The sequence below is a fragment of the Rhinolophus hipposideros genome, assembly GCF_964194185.1.
Source record: "Rhinolophus hipposideros genome assembly, chromosome: 3".
Taxonomy (NCBI): domain Eukaryota; kingdom Metazoa; phylum Chordata; class Mammalia; order Chiroptera; family Rhinolophidae; genus Rhinolophus; species Rhinolophus hipposideros.
Genome location: NC_138049.1, coordinates 108640073 through 108659860, shown reverse-complemented (window position 1 = coordinate 108659860; position 19788 = coordinate 108640073). Strand labels below are relative to the sequence as shown.

Below are 19788 nucleotides of genomic sequence, written 5' to 3'. Positions count from 1 at the left end.
GGAATCAGAGAAGAGCAGAGAACTGGAAAGAGAAATCTACAAGTCTTGTGGGGGTGAGGGTGATAGAAAAGGCTCCAATACTCCTTCTAAGTTCCTACCCAGTCTATTTTTGAGTGGCCTTTTCCAGCCAGTAAGTAAAGATGGGATTCACAGGCTCCTCCAGAAACACAAAGCAATAGGAAAATGAGATCTGGAGAAAGTGCCATGTGTGTGAGAAGCCAAGAGATGGGGTCAGAGCCAACAGACAGGGACATCGTGCTAATCATCACCTATCAGCCTATCGCTATCAGCCTGAGCAGAAATGTGGAAAGGAGATCCCATGAGACCCCAAGGCAAAGAGCCTGCCCAGTCTCCCTCCCTCTTCAGATTCCAAATCCACCTCACAAAAGACTTTTCGGGCTTCAGTCTCATAGAAAAGTCCCACGATGATCCGGGCATCCTGGCGCTACAGAATGGAGAGAGAAACAGAGCTCCTGAGAGACGTTTGGAACCACAAGGGCTCAGCCCAGCGCCTTCACAGCTTTGCATTCCTGTCCTGGAGAGCTCAGTGCCCAACTCTGTTCGACAGGTAGTGCTCAAATGTCACCTGGAAGACGGAGGTGAACTTCCCCCAGGAGATGGTGCTGTCTCATGGAATCAAGCTTCAGTGACTGTGACAGAGGTGTGAGCTAACGCCAGGGCAGCAATCATATTGCTATATAGACGTGTATCAATCAACAGTTTGTACACCTTACGCTCACACAATGTTCTATGTCAATTATTTCTCAATTTAAAACCAAAAAAACAAAACCAAAAAGAAACCAACATTCCCCTGCTGGACTCTCCTCTCTGACCCACCACTGCTCCCCTGAGCCAGTCCCTCTATGGGCTGAGCCCACCACCGCAGCCATCCCACCTTAAGGTTTTTGACGGGCACAGCTGGATCTGAGAAGAAACTCTGGCGGAAAGTAATCTCGATTCCAGCCTCCTTCACTCGTTCCTCTAAATCGTCGAGAGTCTTGAGTGGGAATGAAAAATAGAAAAAAAACATGGGGTGCACAGTCCGGTAAAGAGCAGAGATGTTAGCTGGGGATTGCATACTCAACAAAGGAACAGTAGTTCTGAAGGTTTCTTCAACACCTTCCATCCTTGGGGTGGGGAGTGTCCAAAGGCAAGCATCTGAAGTCTTAGCATGTGGCTTCCAAGTAAGAAGAGGCCTGGTGAGCCCCTCCTGAGAATCTGTGTCCAGAGGGGTCACCCCATTCACCCCCTTTTAACCACTGATAGCAAAAATGGGGAAAGGAAACAGAGGAACCCAGAAAAGACAAGGTAGAGTCTGGCAGAGAAAGGACGATGTCAACCTCCAAAGGCAAATGGGCAGACAGACAAAAGGACCAGAGAAGAATGTCCTGAATCACTGAGAGAACGTGGGGGGAGGATTAAAGGGCCACTGAATGTAAGAGTGGATTGAAGATCCAAAGAATAGAATAAAAGAGGGGAAGCCAACTGTCTTCTGTGGATAGAGGGGTATGTTTCCTCTACCTGCACAATTCCCCTTTCCCCCTTCCACCTCTCCCTGTTTGCCACATCTCTTTAAGTCAACTAGCTGGCCTTTGTACATATACTTATCTACCTGCCCCTGCCTCTTCTCTTCCTCTCCCTCTCTCTTTCCTTCTCTCTACCTCTATCTCTGCCTGTTTCTGTCTCTATCTCTGTCTCCATCTCCATTTTTCTCTCTCTCTCCCCTCGCCTCTGTGCCTCCACCCATTTCTATAGCTCCATTCCCTCCGTTCCCATTCACACACACACCCACCTACACCCCCACCTTAAGTGCCTCTGGAATCTGCTACTTCCCTTGGGTTCCTTTGGCATATTCTCTCCCCCATCGTGTCCCAACTCTGGAGTGAACATATTTTAACAGAACTGGGTCATTTTAGGTCTATCTGTCTGGGGAACAAAGCATCAAAGGTGGGAGGGGGGAGTCCTAAAAACAAAAAGCTGGAAAGGATCTTGGAAATTGAAACTGTTCACTCCTCTGGCTACAGAAGAACACATACTGGTACTTAACCCACTGGGAATGTGCTCTCTGTTGATAATCAGTCTTCCCCCACCCCCGACCCCGACATGACTTCCCATCACTTCCCTGTGCACTCGAGTTGAAGGTCATGCCCCCTCTATCCCATCCCTCCTCACCGAAGTGAAGACCTCGGTGGTCTGCTGGATGGTGGCAATCTTCTTCCAGCCCCACTTTTCAAAGAGTTTCACACGGGTTGGATTGTGGAGTGTGGCCGATGGATGAGTGCGGAAGAACGTCGGAAAGCGCTGCCGGTTTGACAGGGCTGGTGAGCTGGAACCATAGGAAAGCTAAGGGGCAGGGACAGTACCACAGGGGGCGTTATCCATGGACTCCATGAAGAGCTGCTGAGCTCCTCCAACCCTTCCCCAACTCTGCGCTTCTCTCCCCACTCTCTCCAAGAGTCCCTACTCAGCCCTCGGTGAAGGGTTTCCCAAAGGCCCGCACACCCCTCACAATCAGGATGCTGTCACTGATCTCATGTCACTCCTTGTGATGGTGACAAGGTCGGCTGCAGCACTGTCAGACCACTGCTGCCAGGAGGTCGATTAGTACAGGTCTACAAAGGACTCGGTCTCGGACGCAGTCCTCTTAAATATACCCTCTCTTTAGTACAGCCCAAAGGAAACGGGCCACCTCTGTCCCCAAGCCCACTCACCACAATGAGGTTCCACATCCTCGCTGCCTCAGCAACAAGCGTGGACACGGAGCTGCAGCCAGGCATGAGGATGATCTTGATAGGGTCATTGTAGAGCAGCTCGTACAGGTACTTGGTGGCCTGGCCAGGGTCACACTAAGGGGGTGGGGGTGGGGCCAGGGGTGAGGACAGGCTCTCCCAGCACTCCTCCCTGCAACTTCTACTTTCATTTTCCCCAAAAACCTAGTTACTTCTCCCAACTATCCATCCCTCTGCTGAATCCCTTTTGTCGTTGTCACCATGTTCTCCTTCCAGAAACCTCTTCCTGGTTTCCCTTCACTCTTAAACTTCTCTCTTTCACTTGCTGCTTTACCCATACCCCCCACACACCCCTCCATCAACACTGATGCATATGCCACCTCCCCTCTATCACTCCTGCCCCTTACCCTGGGTTCCTATGCTCCAAACACCTGTGAGTGGAAGTCTGTAGGAATGTGAATAAACTCTCCTCAGAGCCATATTATGAAAATTCCTCCCTCACCTCTGCAAAACGCCCTTCCCACCTTCCATTTTTTTCTCCCTCTTCTCTTTTCAAGGCTAGTGATAAACAAGAGAGAACAGGAACAAGTCCACCAGGGGTCCAGCTCAGCATCCATCCCCTCCTGCTGGGCCCTGACATTTAACAGGTACATTAGAAAAAGAGACGCTCAGGGATAAAAGGGGGGCAAGAAACAAGGGTGAGGAAGCAAATGGGGGGAATAAATAGAATGACTCTCAAGAAACTGGACACTTTTATGAGTGACTGAAGGAGAGGCATGGAGATGGGGAAAGTAAACAATGCAGAAAGCTAGAGAGGAAAGGAATGATGGGAGGAGGGGAAGGAGGAGAGGAAGAGCCTGCCACTGCCTGTTCCCCTCCTGCTGAAATATGACATTTCAGAAACTGCTGGAGCCCTAAAGGAAGTGAAGAAGAAATGGAAGCCAGTGGGGAGCCTGGGCAGAGGGGATACAGACAGGAGGCACAGGGGACTGGGGAGGGTGAAATGGGGGGTGCAAGTTCCAAGGAAATAAAGAAGGCCCCCAAGAGCCTGCTCACTTCCCACAGAGGCCTGACATTTGGGACACTGTGGGAAGATGGAGAAGAGGGACTCTGGGGAGGCTATCAGTCTGAAGAACCAACACTCCCCCAGAACTCCGTGCCCACTCCCACCCCCCCCCCATCCCCCGTACTGCTAAGGGCAGTGCTCAGTGTCTGCTCAATGGCTATTTTTTGAAGGTTCTTCATGTGCTCCACTTGGGCATCTTTAGGTATCATTACCATTCTCAGGTCCTACCTTCCTGCACTGTCCCAGCACTTGTTAGTCCAGATCCTGCCCCCAGCTTCTCCCAAGGCCCCTCAGTGCCCCTCCCTTTCCTGTCTAAAGAAAAGATTGATAGGAATGAAGACATATAAGAACATGGGAGAGACATACAAAAAGAAATGATGCTACCCAGTGTCTCCTTTTGTGTGCTCATCCCTTCCATACCTGTCCTCACATCCCTTTCCCCCTTCCACACCCAGTGCCTCACTACAGATTCCCTCCACATGATTCTCACCCCTCCCCAGTGCACTTCCTGTTCTCTTCCCTCTCCTCTGCTCTTACAAGGATCCAGATTTGCAGGCAGCAAACAACACATTCCAGTTTGTCTGACTTTCCAGCTCCTCCATCTCCCTTCTCTCAGGTCCCCATCTGCTCCCAACACCTCCAGGGACTAACCTGTCATGATGGATGAGCCTGAGCTCACACACAGGGCTCCCCTAGCTCCCTGTGGTCCTGTCATAAAAACTGCACCCATCCCTTCGTCTCTCCCCACACCCCTACCCACCACAGCCAATTATCTCTTGCTCTCCTAAGCTTGACCCTTCCATCAGATCGACCCTCTATTTCTCATCCTCTAATACCCAAGTCTTTCCTGTACCCCGTTCCTCTTCCCATTTATATCCTGGGGTTAGCTACACAGGCACCCACCAGAGCAGAGTTTTTATTGGTAAAAACATGGATGCTTGGGACTCATCCCTAACCAAGGAGTTAGAGCTGTACTTTTAGCAAACTCCTCTGGTGAATCTCATGTACACTGAAGTTTCAGAATCACTGTGAAAGTGTCAGGAGCGATTTGAAGTTCCCTCTCCAAGCTCTCAGCCATCCTTGTGCTCTCTTCTCCTCAAGCACCCTCCCTTCAACCCCACTTCTGCCTCCTCCTCCCTCACACACCTATTTCTAGGTGTAGATTACTGCTCCAAAGAATGACTATAAATCCTCAGTCCACCCCAGGTGTGAATCACCAAATCGTCACCCCCAATCCCTTAAGTCACTGGGCCACATATCAAAGATAAATTTCCTGCCTTCACTGTGCCTCATCATGCCCCATACTCCCAATTATTCATATAGGGGATAGGGGAGGGAAAGGAATCTTAAGGGCCATCCCCTACTACTCCTAGACCCAAATTTTCTTATTCCCCCCTTCCCCCCCCCATAACCTTACATTCCATTTCCCTTCTCACATCTCAGAGGCCACATGCTGTCAAAATAAACTCCAGATCCAAGTTCCACAGGATGCCCCAGGCTCTCACTGACTGCCCCTACCCCTCCTTGCCCCCTCCCACATCACCATTCCACTTCCTTCCAGTTCTTTCTGCTCCCTGTATCCTGGTTCCTCTCCACCCCCATGCTGTTGGAGTGGCTCCCATGTGGGCCTCTAACCCAGTTCACTTTCCCAGTGTCTCTGTCCATCTCCTGACCATTAGCCTTCCTCAACCACAACACACAGTCCCACAGCCCAGGAAGCCTCCCCAGGGCTGGGGAGGGAGGGGTGAGAAACAGGCAGGTAGGGATACAACTACCCTGCTGCTTGTTGTGATAAATAGAGTGCTCAAGTCCCTCAAAATGTTCCTCATTTGTGCCTATTCCTTCCAGCTCCAACTGGATGCCAAGATTTACAAGATTTTTACCATGGTAAAAATAAACCCCCGATCCAGCTCCCCACCTTTGACATTCCCTCTATCCCCCAACCCAAGCCAGGGTTAGTTTACTCCCCGAGGGTCACCATCAATTTGTACCCCAAATCCATCTCCCGCTTCCCCAACCCCAGGCCCATGGGTCTCTGGGAGCAGAAGGGTCTGCCTCGCAACGTGATTAAGCATCTTGACCCCTTAGCCCCTCATCTTGAACCTCCAGCAGCGACTCTCCCCAAGCTCCTGCACTCCCAGCCCTTCTCCTGCTAATCACACATGGGAGGGGTCTGCTTCAGACTCCCAGAAGTGACTCAGGCTGAGATGGCGTTTAGCTGGCCCCTGCTCCCCAAGCCCCCACCTCCCACCCGTTCCCATGGCGGGGGGCTACCTTGCTGTCGTGGTGAATGAGCTTGAGCTCATAGTCCGGCAGGATGTCCCTGCGGCTATTCACGTCCTCCAGCGCCATCTCCACCGCGGGCTGGCAGGCCTGGCCCCCTGGCCAGCCCCCGCTCATGGGAAATAGCGCCCCGATGTACACTGCGCGCCGTTCTGAGGAGGGGTGCGGGGGTATCCGCGGGTGAGGTCGCGGGAGATGGGGGGAGTGGGAGGCCCACGCCACCGGCGCCACCCCCGCCGCCATCACCACCAGCAGTGGCAATGGCCACCCCACCCGGGGAGAGGGGGCCCCTGGATTCATGGCGGGGGGAGGGGATGGGAGGTAGCTGCTTGGGGAAGGGAGCTCAGGGGGGACACTTGTCCTGGGGAGGGGTGCTGAGGGGGTGTCGAGAAGGCGCCTCCATCCCTGGTTTTGCGGGGCGGAGGGGACTAAGGCCTCGGGGAAGCAGGTAAGGTTGGCTTCCTACGGCCCCCACGGCTCCAGCTCCCACCACCGCCACCGCCGCTGCCAAAGCCGCAGCCAGCCACCGCGGACTCTCCTCGCCGACTGACCGAGCGACCGAGGGGAGGAGGGAGATGTAGGGCTGGGAGGGGGCTCTGACGTCACGGGCGGCGTGCGGGTAGGGGGGGAGGGGGCAGGAATTGAGGAGAAAGGGGGCGGGGATGGAGGCGAGCACCGCTGTGGGAACGCCGCTACGGGAACGACTGCCAGAGGGAAGGGGAGGGGTAGAGGGAGGGCCGACCCCCAGGGAGAAAGGAATGTGCAAGAAAGGCAGGGGTCCCGCCTAAGGGGACACTAGGGGGAGGAGAAGAGGGGCAGGGGCGTGCCGGAGGGCGGGGTGGGCAGAGGGAGCCGCAGGAGGCTGAAGCGCTGAGGAGCGCAGGACGGAGAAGGACGCGAGTGGGAACGCGAGAGCAAAGAGGCTGGCGCCTGAGCGCCAGAATGAGGGTGTGAACAGATGGGGTTAAAGACTGAGGGTTGTGAAGGAAAGGGCGATGGGAACGGCTTTGGAAAGAGACAGTTGGGTGAGGAAGGGGGGGTGCAAAGGGGAGTAATGGGCGTAGAGGTAGGGAACAAGGGGCTGAGTAGACCGAAGCCTGAGAAAGGGTGACGGGAGAAGGAACTGAGATACAGAGAAGGGAAAGGATCTGGGGAAGGAAAGGATACGAGGGGCAGCTGAAGGAGAGAGGTAAGGCTGGGCCAGGAGTGAAAAGGGTGGGATGGGCTGATGGAATCGTCAGGGGAAATCTCAGGGAGGGGGCAGGCAGGCAAATGTTCCGGAGAGGGTCGGAAAGACGCGGAGGAAGCTCGGGGGTCCCCCAGCACTGCCGCCCCCTGCTGGGGCTCTGCCATTTGGCAGAAGCAGAGTCTGGGAGAAGGCGGAGCCGCGGGAAGTGCGGCCACGCAGGGAGATGGGAGGGACAGCGGCCTCGCAGGAAACCGGGACTGGAGGCAGGAAACAGGTAGGGAAAGAAGGGGCCGGCTGCCAACCGGGGAGGGTGGGGAAAGTGGGAGAAGGACCCCGACCCCATACCCTAGGGGCAGAATCCCTGGGTATGGAGGGTGAAGAGTGACGGGTCTGATATTGCATTGCACGCGATAAGGGTTTCTCATCTCACCTGAGTGTGGCGTTCGATTCACTGGCAGCAGGAAAGACGGGGATCAGAGAAGAGTTACCACTGGCGCCCAGCTTCCCCGGCCTCATCCCCAGCACCCTCCCACACCTGTTCATGCCGAAGGCTAGGGAGAGCAGAAGCTGCGTTTCTGAGGGGAGGGTGCCTGGGGATAAGAGGAAGGTGGGGCTATGGGTCAGGACTTGTTGGTTTTCTTTTATTTTTTCATAGGACAACAGAATTTGAGACAGGAGTGCCTACAGCTAAGACATGGGTGGATCCTGGTTTTGTGGAGCCCAGATATTATAAATTTGGGGAGGGGGGTTCTCTTTAAGAGAAAACAATTACAAATTACTAATACAACTGGTTTTAACCTATTGCTGTTAAAATATCTTACTTATGCAATTTTTACGAAAACCTATGACCATGTGACCACCTTATTAGAGCCCTCTACATTAGAGCACAGGAAGAGGCCCTGTGTAAATGAGGAATCCTGAAGCTTAAATTTCATCAGCTTCATAGTTAATCGACCCCTGGATGGGACTCCCAATTTCAAGAATGTAATGATAAGCTACAAGCAGAATAATTAAGTGAGAAAAGCCAGGTCCAAGGATCTTGAAAGAGTCTACAAAGGTAAGAAGCGAAACGTATGCCTGCATCCCAGGAGAGAAGGCAGCAGAGGGAAAATCTAGATTCCCAGGAAAGGGGGAAATTTGCATAACTAGGTGGCTGAACTGGTGGTGGACACAAGCCTGGTTCCCTTGGGGAGTGATGGAGTGATTGATGGAGGTTGTCTGGAAGGTATGGGCAACGAGTGCCCCCCATTCCTGGGTTGTCTTTAGTGCTTTGACAGCACTGCACCCAGTTTTAAGCCTTTTTAATTTTTATCCTGATAATTTTCCACCCCAGATATTCTTTCTAATCTTATCAACTTTTCTAACTATGACATGACTGATTGCTGAGTCTATACAATACTTCAGTTATAATGAATGGAGAGGGATTAATTCTAGAAGAGGGTTATGCATAGAAAGTTCTATGTTTAAAGAAAAGGACTGAGGCTAGGTAAAACTGGAGTATTTAAACCTTAGGAAGTGAGAGTCATAAAGGAAAAGAGACAATGTGAGACCCAAGAATTGGGAGCAGGGAGAAGATATAAAAAGAGAAAGGTAAAGGAAGGAAGCCCCAACTCAACAGAAGTGGAAACTGGGGACTGCAGGAGGAAGTCTGAGGCAGTTGGATGGAGGAAAGAGCTGGGCTTTTACTTCTGCCTCCCAAAGCCCCCCATTTTCTATAGCACCCAACATTTCCCACCATCCATTCTCAGCCAACTCCCATTCTCTCATCAGCTGCATGCAGGCAGCTGTTCCCCTCACCCTGGCAGTGGGGCTTGGGGGTACTCCACTGCCCCTGACTACAGACGCTCCTGGAGCCGCCCACCAGATGGAAGTCAGGGTCACACCGGAAATCCACCCGGGCTCCGTCCAGAGCTGGGAGGTCCCCACCCGTCAGGAACACCTTCCCATTTTCCAGGATCAAATAAGACTTGGAGCAGATTCGGACTGGGGAAAGATAAGAAAAGAGAGGTGGGTTGGAGAAGACTCCTTCCTCTTAGAAAGCAGAGGCTCAGTTTGGGGGGTTGTGCCCTCAAGCATACTACAGTGCAGGAAATTGGAGTAAAAAGGTTTGGCCTCTCTAGCTTCCAGTCCTCCCTTAGCCTTGGAAACTTCCATACATCCCCACAGTGGGGGGGGGGGGGGGGGAAGCACTGCCATGTAGGAACCCGAGATGGAGCTATATGCACATAAAATGCCATCTCCTCAGTGGGTGGTTCTCTGGCTTTGAGATGTGTGGATGTATGTGACTTTAGATGCACAATCAGGCTTGCCTTTCTTATTCTAGCTGGCCTGTCTTAATGTTAACTGGGTTCTGTTTCTTGGGTATATGATCTTTGAATTGGAGACAGAGGTATTGGGAAATGTGATATAATCATTTTACAATGCTTTTGCATATCTTGCCACTAATAATCCTCAAAGAGAATAACTGACAAGGTGAACAAATCCAGTTATATTATCAATGGTCAGTGGCCTAATGAAGGATGAAATGAAATGTGCAGGCTGATAACTTTACTGCCTCCAACCGTGCACAGCAAAGTCCCTCTTACATAGCAGTCATTCAATAAATGTATTTGTGAATTTAGTTACACTGGACTTAAAATGCTGACTTGCAAACAATAATGCCAAGTTTGAGGCAGGAAGAGGAATGGTCTTGAAGAAGGGAAGGGCTTGGGGAGGCTACTCACCACAGCGGCTGGGTGTGTCCATATCTGTCCAGGAGCCATTTGCCAGGCACTTGCGGACCTTGGGACCCACCACCTCGCGCTCCCCCCGGCACACGTACTCAATCTCATAGTCCACCGGCAGGAAGTTGATAGCCTTCACCTGGTCCCGAGTCAGGCCCCTGTACCTGATGCCCCCTTCCCAGGGCGGGTGTATGATCTGGCAACCTGGGGGTAAGTCAGGAAGGAGTAAAGAGTGGAATGGTGGGAAAAAAGGAAAAGGCAGAGTCAGCGGGTTGGGGGTGGGGAGGGAGGACAGCCTAGGGCGTGGTCAATGGGCTGGTGGGGAACTGAGGGGATGGAATGGGACGCTAGAGGATGGGAGTGGGGATGGGTGCAGAACTCCGCTACAGGACAGAAAGTAATGAGCCAGGGTTAAGACTAATGAGAGCGCCCCAAGTCGGGAGGGAAGGGTTCTGGCTGGAAGTAAGGATAAAAGTAATTAAGGAATCGTGCAGTGATTAAGGAATGTGATGCGAGTGAGCTGGGTAAAAAGGCTAAAGGAGGATATTTGAGTTGAATTTGGATGGGATGAGACGGAAGTCGTGTAAGGCCATCTGGGCAGAAACGTAGAACCAAGAAAAGGGCAGAACTGGTGTAGTAATGTAGGGCCAGGAAAGGGGTGGAATTGAAGAAATGACGCCGGGTCACAGAAAGGTGGCCTAGTGTATTAATGTGGGGCTGAGAAAAAGGGGTGCCGGGTAATAATGTGGGGCGATAGAAAGGGAGTCAGGAGTAGTAAAGTGGGACCGAGCAGACTGGGTTGCCAGGCCAGGATGCTCTGTAGAGCTGACGGGATAGTAATGAGGACCAGGAAAGCGGGAGCGGGGTGGAAGGGCGCCCGAGGGCGCCGGAGCAGGGTGCACCTTCTTTAGTGGCGTTGGGGGTCTGCGCCCCGCCTGCGCCCGGAGGGCGGAGGAACAGCGGCGCCAGCAGCAGCAACAGCAGCATCTGAGTGAGAGGCGGCCGTGAGGACCGGGCCGAGCCTTGCCAGCACTGACTGGCCCGGGAGGCGACCCGGCCTCCTTCCCGTCGCCTCCTAGGCTCCGACCCGGCTCCGCCTGAGGACGAGAGCGCCCGAGAAGGAGGCGGGGGCGGAGCCCGGCGCGGGGTGGGGGCAGAGGAGGAGGGAAAGCCTGTCCCCACCCTCCTCCTGCCTCCCTCGGCCCCCCCACCCTCCCGGGACTCCACCTCTCACCGCCTCCTCCGCCTCGGCCCCCGCGGCTCACCGGAGCCCGGCTTACCCACGCTCTGGAATCCTTCCCCGCCGTTCCTCCTCCCCCCGAGCCCTCGGGGTCTAGGCTCGGCCCCCGCCCGCGCGCCCCTCTCCAGCACCGCCTCCCCGGGGCCCTGGCTCTTACCTCGGCGCGCCGGCCCAGCTCCCCGGCTCTCTCCGGCCTCAAGGCCCCAGGCCCGCCCGCTCCTCCCGCTCCCCACTCCTTTCTCCTCCACCTTTCCCCTCCTCCCCTCGAATCCGGGCTCCTGCCCAGCCAGGGTCTCTGCCTCCTCTCGCTTCCCTCGACCCCACCCCCGTCTCTCCTTCCCCAGGGCAGCTGCGGCCGCGGGAGCGGGGAGCCGGGAGCGAAGGAGGCGGCGCCGGGGACCCGGGAAAGCTCCGGGCGGAGGGAAGAGGAGGGTGCGGAGAAATCAGGGCGGGGGGAAGAGCGGGGACCAGGAGAGGGCCCCTCCCACAACCCGAGCCCCGGGAGCCGCCCCGGATCCCGGCCCCGCCCTGGACCTCCCACAACGCCGGGGGGCGGGGGGCGGCTAGTCCTAGAGCTCCGGAGAAGCAGACGCCGGTGCACCCGCGCGCTCCGCGGGGCCCCGCGGGCGAGACTGCTGGGAGCAGGCGTGCGGGAGAGCGAAGCCGAGCCAAAGGCAGAGAAGCTGGCGCTGGGACAGGGAATCTGGGATGCAGGTGTAGGAAGACGTGGCACAAAGAGAAGGCAGCTCTGGATCTGGGTGTGAAGAGAGAGGCAGAGGGCAAAGGCCAGGAAGAGAAGGGCGGGAGCGAAAGGAGAGGCCAGGGTCAGACGGCGGAGGGGCGGGCAGGAGAGCGGCTGAGGGCCCGGAGCCACCTAAACGCGACACGAGAGAGCGGTGAAACCAGAGCGGTTCCGTGGGTCTGGTCTCGTTGCTACTCACCTGCTCCGGGGAGGGAACGCTTAAAGAGAGGATTGAGCATCTAGGAGAGAAACTGAGATAGGAGGAGGAGGGGGGGGGGGAAAGGGCAAAGACAGAAGAGCCTCCAAGTGGGCAGGAGCCAGCATTGTCTTCTCTACGCCAACATGGCCTGGCGATCAGTACCTCTTGACCAAGGGAGAACACGAAGCTCGATAGACAGAGTGGGGGAAGGACAGGCCTTTTGACAGTTCTAGAGGCTCCTGCTATTGTCTTGTGTGCAAGGTGTGTGTGTGTGTGTGTGTGTGGTTGTTGTTGTTTAGGGGAGTGAGTTTAGGAGACAGGAGACCAGGCTCCTTCTGGGGGAAAAAAATAAACTTATTTCTACCTCATCCTGGGAAAGTTAAACACTGTGAGACTGACTAATTAGAACTGAGCTTCTCAATCTTCAACCTTCTTCATGACAAATACTGTGTAATGACTCCTTTACTATGCTGATTGGAAATTCGTAGATAATATAAACTACCTACAGTCATAATACTTTTTTAAAAAACCCAACATGCTTCCCTGTCTGCAACATAAATGGAAATGAAACAAAAAGTAATCGGTACTAAAATAGCACAAACCATATTTTAACATGCTAGTGTGGAGGCATACTGCACTAGGAGCCTTGATGAAGTGGACAGGAGCTCGCACAAGCAATAGAATCAGCGGATGTAACTGCTGCAAAGGCAGACTAACACAGGAGCTGAGCTGTGTCTCAGCCACCTCCACCGTGGTGCCATCAAGGAAGTGATTTAATGAACAACTCACAGCAAAGTTGACCTTCCCTAAACGTACACGGAACTGTAATTGCATTCCTGGAAAGGTCATTGTATATTAAAACCGTTTTTTAAAACTGTAATAAATTCTAGACTCAGATAATTAAAGACAGGTTTCACCTACATGAATGTCCTAGGGGACATCTGGGAATCTGGACGAGGGACAGCTGTTCATTGTGCAGGTTATGCTGTAAAGAGTATCTCGTACCCCTGCCCTACCCACACATGCCAATTGTGCTCTCTTCCATTATTGTAATTACAAAAAGAAAGCCCACACATTTTGAAAATGTTCGAGGGGAGAGGGCACGGACAAGATGGCTCAGTTGGTTACAGTGCGAGCTCTCAACAGCAAGGTTGCCAGTTCAATTCCCACACCGGAAGGTGGGCTGCGCCCCCTACAACTAAAGATTGAAAACGGCGACTGGACTTGGAGCTGAGCTGCGCCCTCCACAACTAGATTGAAGGACAACGAGTTGGAGCTGATGAGCCCTGGAGAAACACACTGTTCCCCAATATTCCCCCAATTTAAAAATTAAATTAAAAACAAAAAACTGCCAAACTTGAAAAAAGGAAAAAGAAAAAGAAAATGTTCCCTAGGGACTTGTTGAGAACCACTGAGAAAAAATGGGCAGAAGAGAAGGCGTAGAGAGTGGTGCAGGATTTCTAACAAGTCAAAATGACAGCCACCACTCCTCTGAGTGGCTTGTCCTCTCAGCAGGGCACAACCAAAATATGTGGGGTTTTATGTCAACCAAAACAAAGTTATTGACACCAGGAAAATGTCACATGGATGAGGAGTTTCCCAGACTACTTTGGAAAGAAGAGTTTCCTGACTCTTGCCCTGTCTACAGGCTAGGTCAGCTGTCTGGCCAGTGGGACACCCTCCCTCTTGTGCTCCTGTATGGTCCTGGCATGGCTGAGTGCCCAGAGGACACCGTCCCAAGACCAGCAGGGCCTTTCTATTGGGGAGTAACTGGGTAGGTGCTCTTTAGGGAGTCTACGAACAAGCTCTCAAGGTCCTTATCTAGTCTTTTATTCTGGCAACTTGTCTCTGGCTTCCCTGAAGTCCTGTCTGAAATGAGGGGCTAGGAAGGAAGGAATCTACCCTGGAAAAGAGGAGTCTATGATTCTATGAAATTGAAAATTATCTTGGTGATATTCATTACCACATTGCTGATGTTTAATCAGAAAAGGAAGCAAGCTTAATGTCCAAATCACAGATACTGATTCAGTAAATTGGAATGTATCCATCCATTCAAAGGAATAGTTATGAATATGTTTAAAAGAGTATCTTCCAATGACATTAACATTGGAAAAAATGAGAATTTGAGGGGGGGAAATGGACACAAAATTTGTATAACTGTGGCATATGTATGTTAAAAAGCTGGAAGAAAATACATCAAATTGTTAGCAGGATTGTCTCGGGGCAGTAAATTATTGGGCAGCTTTTTTTTTTGGTCATATTTGCTCAATTTCTGTCCAAATGTTTTATACATGCTACCTTTACAAGCATTTTTTTAAAGTTTTGGGTTTTTGTTTGTTTGTTTGTTTGTTTTTAACCTTCCTAAGCACGTTGGAACAGTATAGCCAACAACTATTATTCATTTGGGCAAAGGCATTTGAAGGTGTGGACAGAAGCTTCAATCACATTTACTATACAGACCACTCACGTTTTTCCACCAATAGCTACAACTTCCTCCTTTCACCTTTCCATCCTTTAATGTTACTTGCTAGGTTCCTGACCCATCCATTCCTCAGGACACATACTGAGGTCCCTCTGCCACCACTGCTGGAGAATCCTAAACCCACCCTCTCCACAGTCAATCCACTTCCTTCTTAGCTAACAAACAAAACTCCTCTCCTCTGGGAAACACCCTGAACTTGATCCCCTGCTTCTTCCCTCACTCCTGTATCCTTTGTGCCTTTGGTGACACCACCTCCTTTTGCAGTTTTTGATTGTTTTTCATAGAGACAAGGAGTTCCTACTCAGGTTACCTGAGAATTACCAGTTTTCTTGTTAATTTTATTTCCCTTCCGCTTTCTTTTCTGTCTTCTGCTTAGTCTTCTACCAAACCCTGAGATTGTATCGTACAACCAGAACTTAACACCCCACAGGGCCTTGAAAACATATTAACCGACGTAGCTAAATTTATCAATAACCTGCTAGATCCTATGTGTTTGGCATATCTAATTTAATTCTCACACAGCCATGCAAAGGAATTATCAATGTTTTTATTTTGGAGCTGAGTAAACTGTGACTTAGAGAAAGTAAGAAGCAAATCAAGGGTTACCCCGCTATAAAGTTGACAGAGCCAATATTTGAACTCGAGTCTATTAGTCTATTTCCAAATTCATTCTACTGCATTCAGAGACTTAGTTTCAAGGTGCTCCTCTCACCCAACTCACACCTCCAATGCATTCTTTATCAACGGTCAAACTGCATTTTGGTCCCCTTTGCCCATCTGAAGCAGCAGTAGTAAGTGTATGAAGGGAGGATATGCATGTACTCTTACATTAGGGAGAAAGACTTGTCTTTAGGGAGGCTTTTCTGTCCTACACAGCTCTCGCTGTTTAAGAAAATGTATGGAACAAAGGTTTAAAATTCAAACATTGAATTATTTACATGCTGGTCTTCACTCTGGCTTTTTAATGAAGGTTTGAACCCTTCGTGTCATACTTTAATATCACTAAAACTTTCCTGTTTGACCCTTCTTCCCATCTTTCATTTGTGTGTTCTCTCTCTTCCTCTCTTGATAAAAATAGGTACTCAGAATCACTGGGCCAAAAGAAGGTAGGAAGATGAGGGGAAATCTTTCTTTAACAAATCCTCTCAGTTGCTCTCCACACATAATTCTAGTTCAGTTGTACATTCTTGACACTTCTGGCCTTGGTTTTTTGTGCCAGAAAAAGGAAACAGGATAATTTCAAAGCTATTTCTGTTATGCCTTTACAGGCATTAACAGGGGAACCCAGTCTGGAATTCATAAAACTTCAATGAAATAAAGAAGCCACATTGTAAATGCCATCTCCAATGCTTACCTTCCCTACCCACAAGGTTCTCTGAAGTGTGGGGAACACTGTCTCACAGAGGCTCAGGGCCAGTAACCAGATTACAAAATTGACACTGTGAGTTGCCTCTATAAATAATTTCTCCATAAATGAGCCCTTCTATAATAAATGAATGAACACAATGTAACAAAATACTAAGTTAACCTAAGCAACAAAAAGGAAAATAGCATACTTGTTTGTCCCTTCTGCTAAAGGGTATATGAGGTCAGATTAACAGATTTAGAAAAGATTCAGTTCTTACAAACGAATTTAGTGAGTTTTTCTACTCCCGGAACTACAAAAGAATTGGATTTTATAAAATTTCAAAATAAGTATTACGTTTAAATATATAATTAAGTATATACCAGGTATGAATATCTGTACATAAGTATTCATACCAGTCCAAAAAGTATATGCAACATAATGCATGTATGAAATTGGTTGACAGAGTTTTTGTTGGTTCATTTTACTGCAACAGAATTGTCTTCCACTATGTGAAATTCACGTACTTATAATGAATGTTCATTAATTCAAAACACACCAGCACACTATCCAAATAATACTTAGAGTAAAAAGACACATCACCCAGACTTTTCTGTTAGAAACTACAGGAAACTGAAAACTCCATTATTTGATATGTGTACACTGGTCTAACACCCATAATAAGCACCATTGTGTTGCTGCAGTAAAATGAATGACTGTTAACATTAGGTGGAGTAAATAAGGACTGTAAATAGTTTCACATCTTGTTTTGCCACAAAATAAATGCAAGTCAGGCCAGGTTTTGCCACCAAATGAGTTAGAAACAAAATTTTTGGTTTTCAGAGCACTGTGGATTTTGGAATTACAGAAAAGGGTGTATGGAACTGAGAGTGTAAACATGAGGAAGTATTTACAAATGGATGTTCTAGAAGCCAGATGAACAAATCTTAGGCAACAGACTAGAAATTCTGCTCATGGAAATACCGTAAAACACCCCAGTGAGGATCCCCATACAGGCCCATGTGAAAACCGTGCCCCTCTTACAGTGAGTAAGCCAGGTGCTCCTGCCCGGCTCCTGTTCTGATCCAGCAGCAGGGAAAGCCTAGAGCAGATGGGAAGCAGGCTCTACTTTAGTCATCTGTCGTCAACAAACATCTCCTGAGCTTTAACTCTTCCTTCCCTCTTTCTGAGCCATCACTCGGAAATTCTAAGAGCCAAAACAACTCATAGCGCCTTTAGATGCTTTCAGTATTTACCACACTGAGGTCAGCACAGAAACAAAACACTTTATTGGTGCATAATTTACAAAGAACTGACATTATCTCTCTTAATGCTCTCAACTTTTTCTGTGTCGCAATATCTCCATTTGTCAGATGAGAAAACTGCAGCTCAGGAAGTTTAAATGACCTGTCCAAGGTTACACAGCCAATAAGTAGCAGAGCTGGGTCTCAAACCCAGGTCTCAGGCCCTCCTTCTTCTCACTCACAATGCTCCAGCCATGCTGGCCTGATTGTATTCTTTAAACTTGCTCAAATACTTTTAACCCAGGGAGCACACACCCTTGGCTCCCTCTGCCTGGATGTGTCCTCCTCAGCCTCCCTTACCCATGCCATCTTCACCTCATCAGCAGCCTAAGTGTCACCTCCTCAGGGAAGCCTTCCCTGAGTTCCTCAGACTAACCTAGACTCCCCACCTCACCCTGCTGGTCACTCTCATAACACATTGTATTCATCCTTCAAAGCATGTATCTCAGTGGTCATTAAAATAATTGTGAGATCATTTATTTAATATCTGTCTTCCTGACCAGAACTGAAGCCCCGTGAGGGCAGGGATCCTGAGGATGGGGCTCACCGTATCTCTTCTACAGAGCTGCACAGTGCCTGCGACCTGGTCAGCAGCTAATAAAAGACGACAAAACCATGTTGTGACTCAAACATCAGTTTTCACTGCACTACAGAATTATCACTCCACTTTCCAAGCCTAGTAACTTGCTGGTCTCTGTGTTTGTCAAAGACCTTCTAGATACTGGGATGCTTTCTTCCATGGGCCATAATTGACATGCAGTCCTCCCATCTTGTGAATTACAGGGTCATAATAATAGCATTTATTTTACTATAACCAGTTTGTGGCAGTGTGCTTTACTTAGATTATCTCATTCACTCCTTATAACATTCTCTGACAGATGTTTTTATTTCCATTTTGTAAATGGGGAAACTGAAACTCGTGAATTTAATAACTTGCCCAATGTCTCACATGTAATAAGCCAAGGTGAGGAAATTTGTTGTCCGACTCCATAGCCCCCGCTCAGTCTGATGACCAGCCGTGGGAAGCAGCTCCAGGCACCTATGGGTCTGTCCCTGGAGTCCTCTGCGTGTCAGCACTGCTGTTGTGGATGAAATCACAGGGGCAATCCCTACATGGTTAAGATTTCTCTTAGGAGTAGATACGCCCTGACATAGAGCGGGGGGCTCCAGTGTTTATCAGGATGTTTTCTTTTAGCGATATCGACGCTCAGTTGCCTCATTTGGAGGTGGTGTTGTTTTGCTGTCCATGGTGCTGGTATACCCAGTGCCCTTCCCTCACTGCCAATGTTTCATGATTGTTTCTAGCATTGCATTTTTCATCGTTGGTGGATGGATGCTCACTTATGGAAGATGCTGGGGTCAGAGGAAACCACCATTATCCAACTAGAAGAATTATCAGGCTGTATAACTAACCAGGATCAAATACGGTTTTCACCAATGGAGGAACCAACAGATACGAACTCAGTATGCTATTTTAATAAACCTAGACATCTTTGGGCCTTTGGGTCTGTTTAAAGTCTCTTAAACATTTTTAAATAAAAATATTAATTCCGGCTTTTTAAAAAAAGTAGCCTTTAGTATTAGCAAACTGAAGCTTCTCTCCAGCATTAGGCCTGGCAGGACCTCTGTCTACCTCCCACCTCCTATGAGACCTCTAATGGCATCACAGGGACACTTTCTGGTGCGCTCACAAGTTCTCATTCACGTGGCCACACCAAGTCAGGCTACCAGCACAACAAGATGTCACCAGGAAGGTGGTCTTCCTGCTTTTTTTAAGAAAGTGCCTGTCCAAATATCAGCTTCCTTGGTCTAAACCCAAGATCCTGTTACAAAATTAGGACAAACATGGAGAATTGTCAACTGTGCCTGGACAAAACTTTCATCCTGTCTGGATAATAACAACATGTAGGGTGGAGGAGGGGTGTAAAAAAAGGAGACCAAGACTGGCTGGACATTAAGAGAGGACTGGTGACCCTGTTGCCCCTGGTGGCTGTCTAGCAGGCAGTGGGCCAAACAGGGTGTCTTCTTTCATCTTCCTCCTGCTCTCCTTGTCCTGAAACTAATGCTCTGCTTAAAGTCTCCCTCCTTACACCCAACCCAAGTGAAGCCATAGTGGGGAAATATGAAATAGCAGGAGGACTATACCAAGCAAATATCTTTGAAATTTTTCGCTTCTTACCAACATTTTACTAAAGGGATTTGAGGTAATGTGGTTCCTAACTCTAGGAGCCATGACAGCTGTTAATGTGGAGGGAGGTGGAATGGGTGAACTTGTCAGGGAAGAGGATGAAAAGGCTTAAGACAGAGGCATGACTAGAACAGCTGAGTGCCTACCACCATTCCTCTTGATTTTACCTCCCGAGTAGTTTCCTCTTCTCACCACTGAGGTGTCATGCAAACTCCAAATTCTGTCTTGGAGTTACTTCAGCCTTAGAGAATAAAAAAGTTGGGATTTTGTTTCAGGACGTTGGTTTGCTTCTATTTAT

At 49.8% G+C, this 19788-nt stretch overlaps 1 protein-coding gene across 1 annotated transcript in view; it reads right to left on the bottom strand.

Annotated features, from left to right (window-relative positions):
- Positions 1 to 11641, bottom strand: part of GABBR1 (gamma-aminobutyric acid type B receptor subunit 1) — a 29675-nt gene extending 18034 nt beyond the window's left edge. The window contains exons 1-10 of the mRNA XM_081045301.1: positions 11388 to 11641; positions 10893 to 10977; positions 9991 to 10194; positions 9065 to 9250; positions 7698 to 7718; positions 6070 to 6230; positions 2712 to 2846; positions 2173 to 2343; positions 896 to 997; positions 380 to 445 (exon numbers count right to left, since the gene is read on the bottom strand). Coding sequence (XP_080901427.1) covers positions 380 to 445; positions 896 to 997; positions 2173 to 2343; positions 2712 to 2846; positions 6070 to 6230; positions 7698 to 7718; positions 9065 to 9250; positions 9991 to 10194; positions 10893 to 10977 — 1131 coding nt within the window. The 5' untranslated portion in view covers positions 11388 to 11641. The remainder of the gene's footprint in view (positions 1 to 379; positions 446 to 895; positions 998 to 2172; positions 2344 to 2711; positions 2847 to 6069; positions 6231 to 7697; positions 7719 to 9064; positions 9251 to 9990; positions 10195 to 10892; positions 10978 to 11387) is intronic.
- Between the last annotated feature and the right edge of the window lie 8147 nt (positions 11642 to 19788).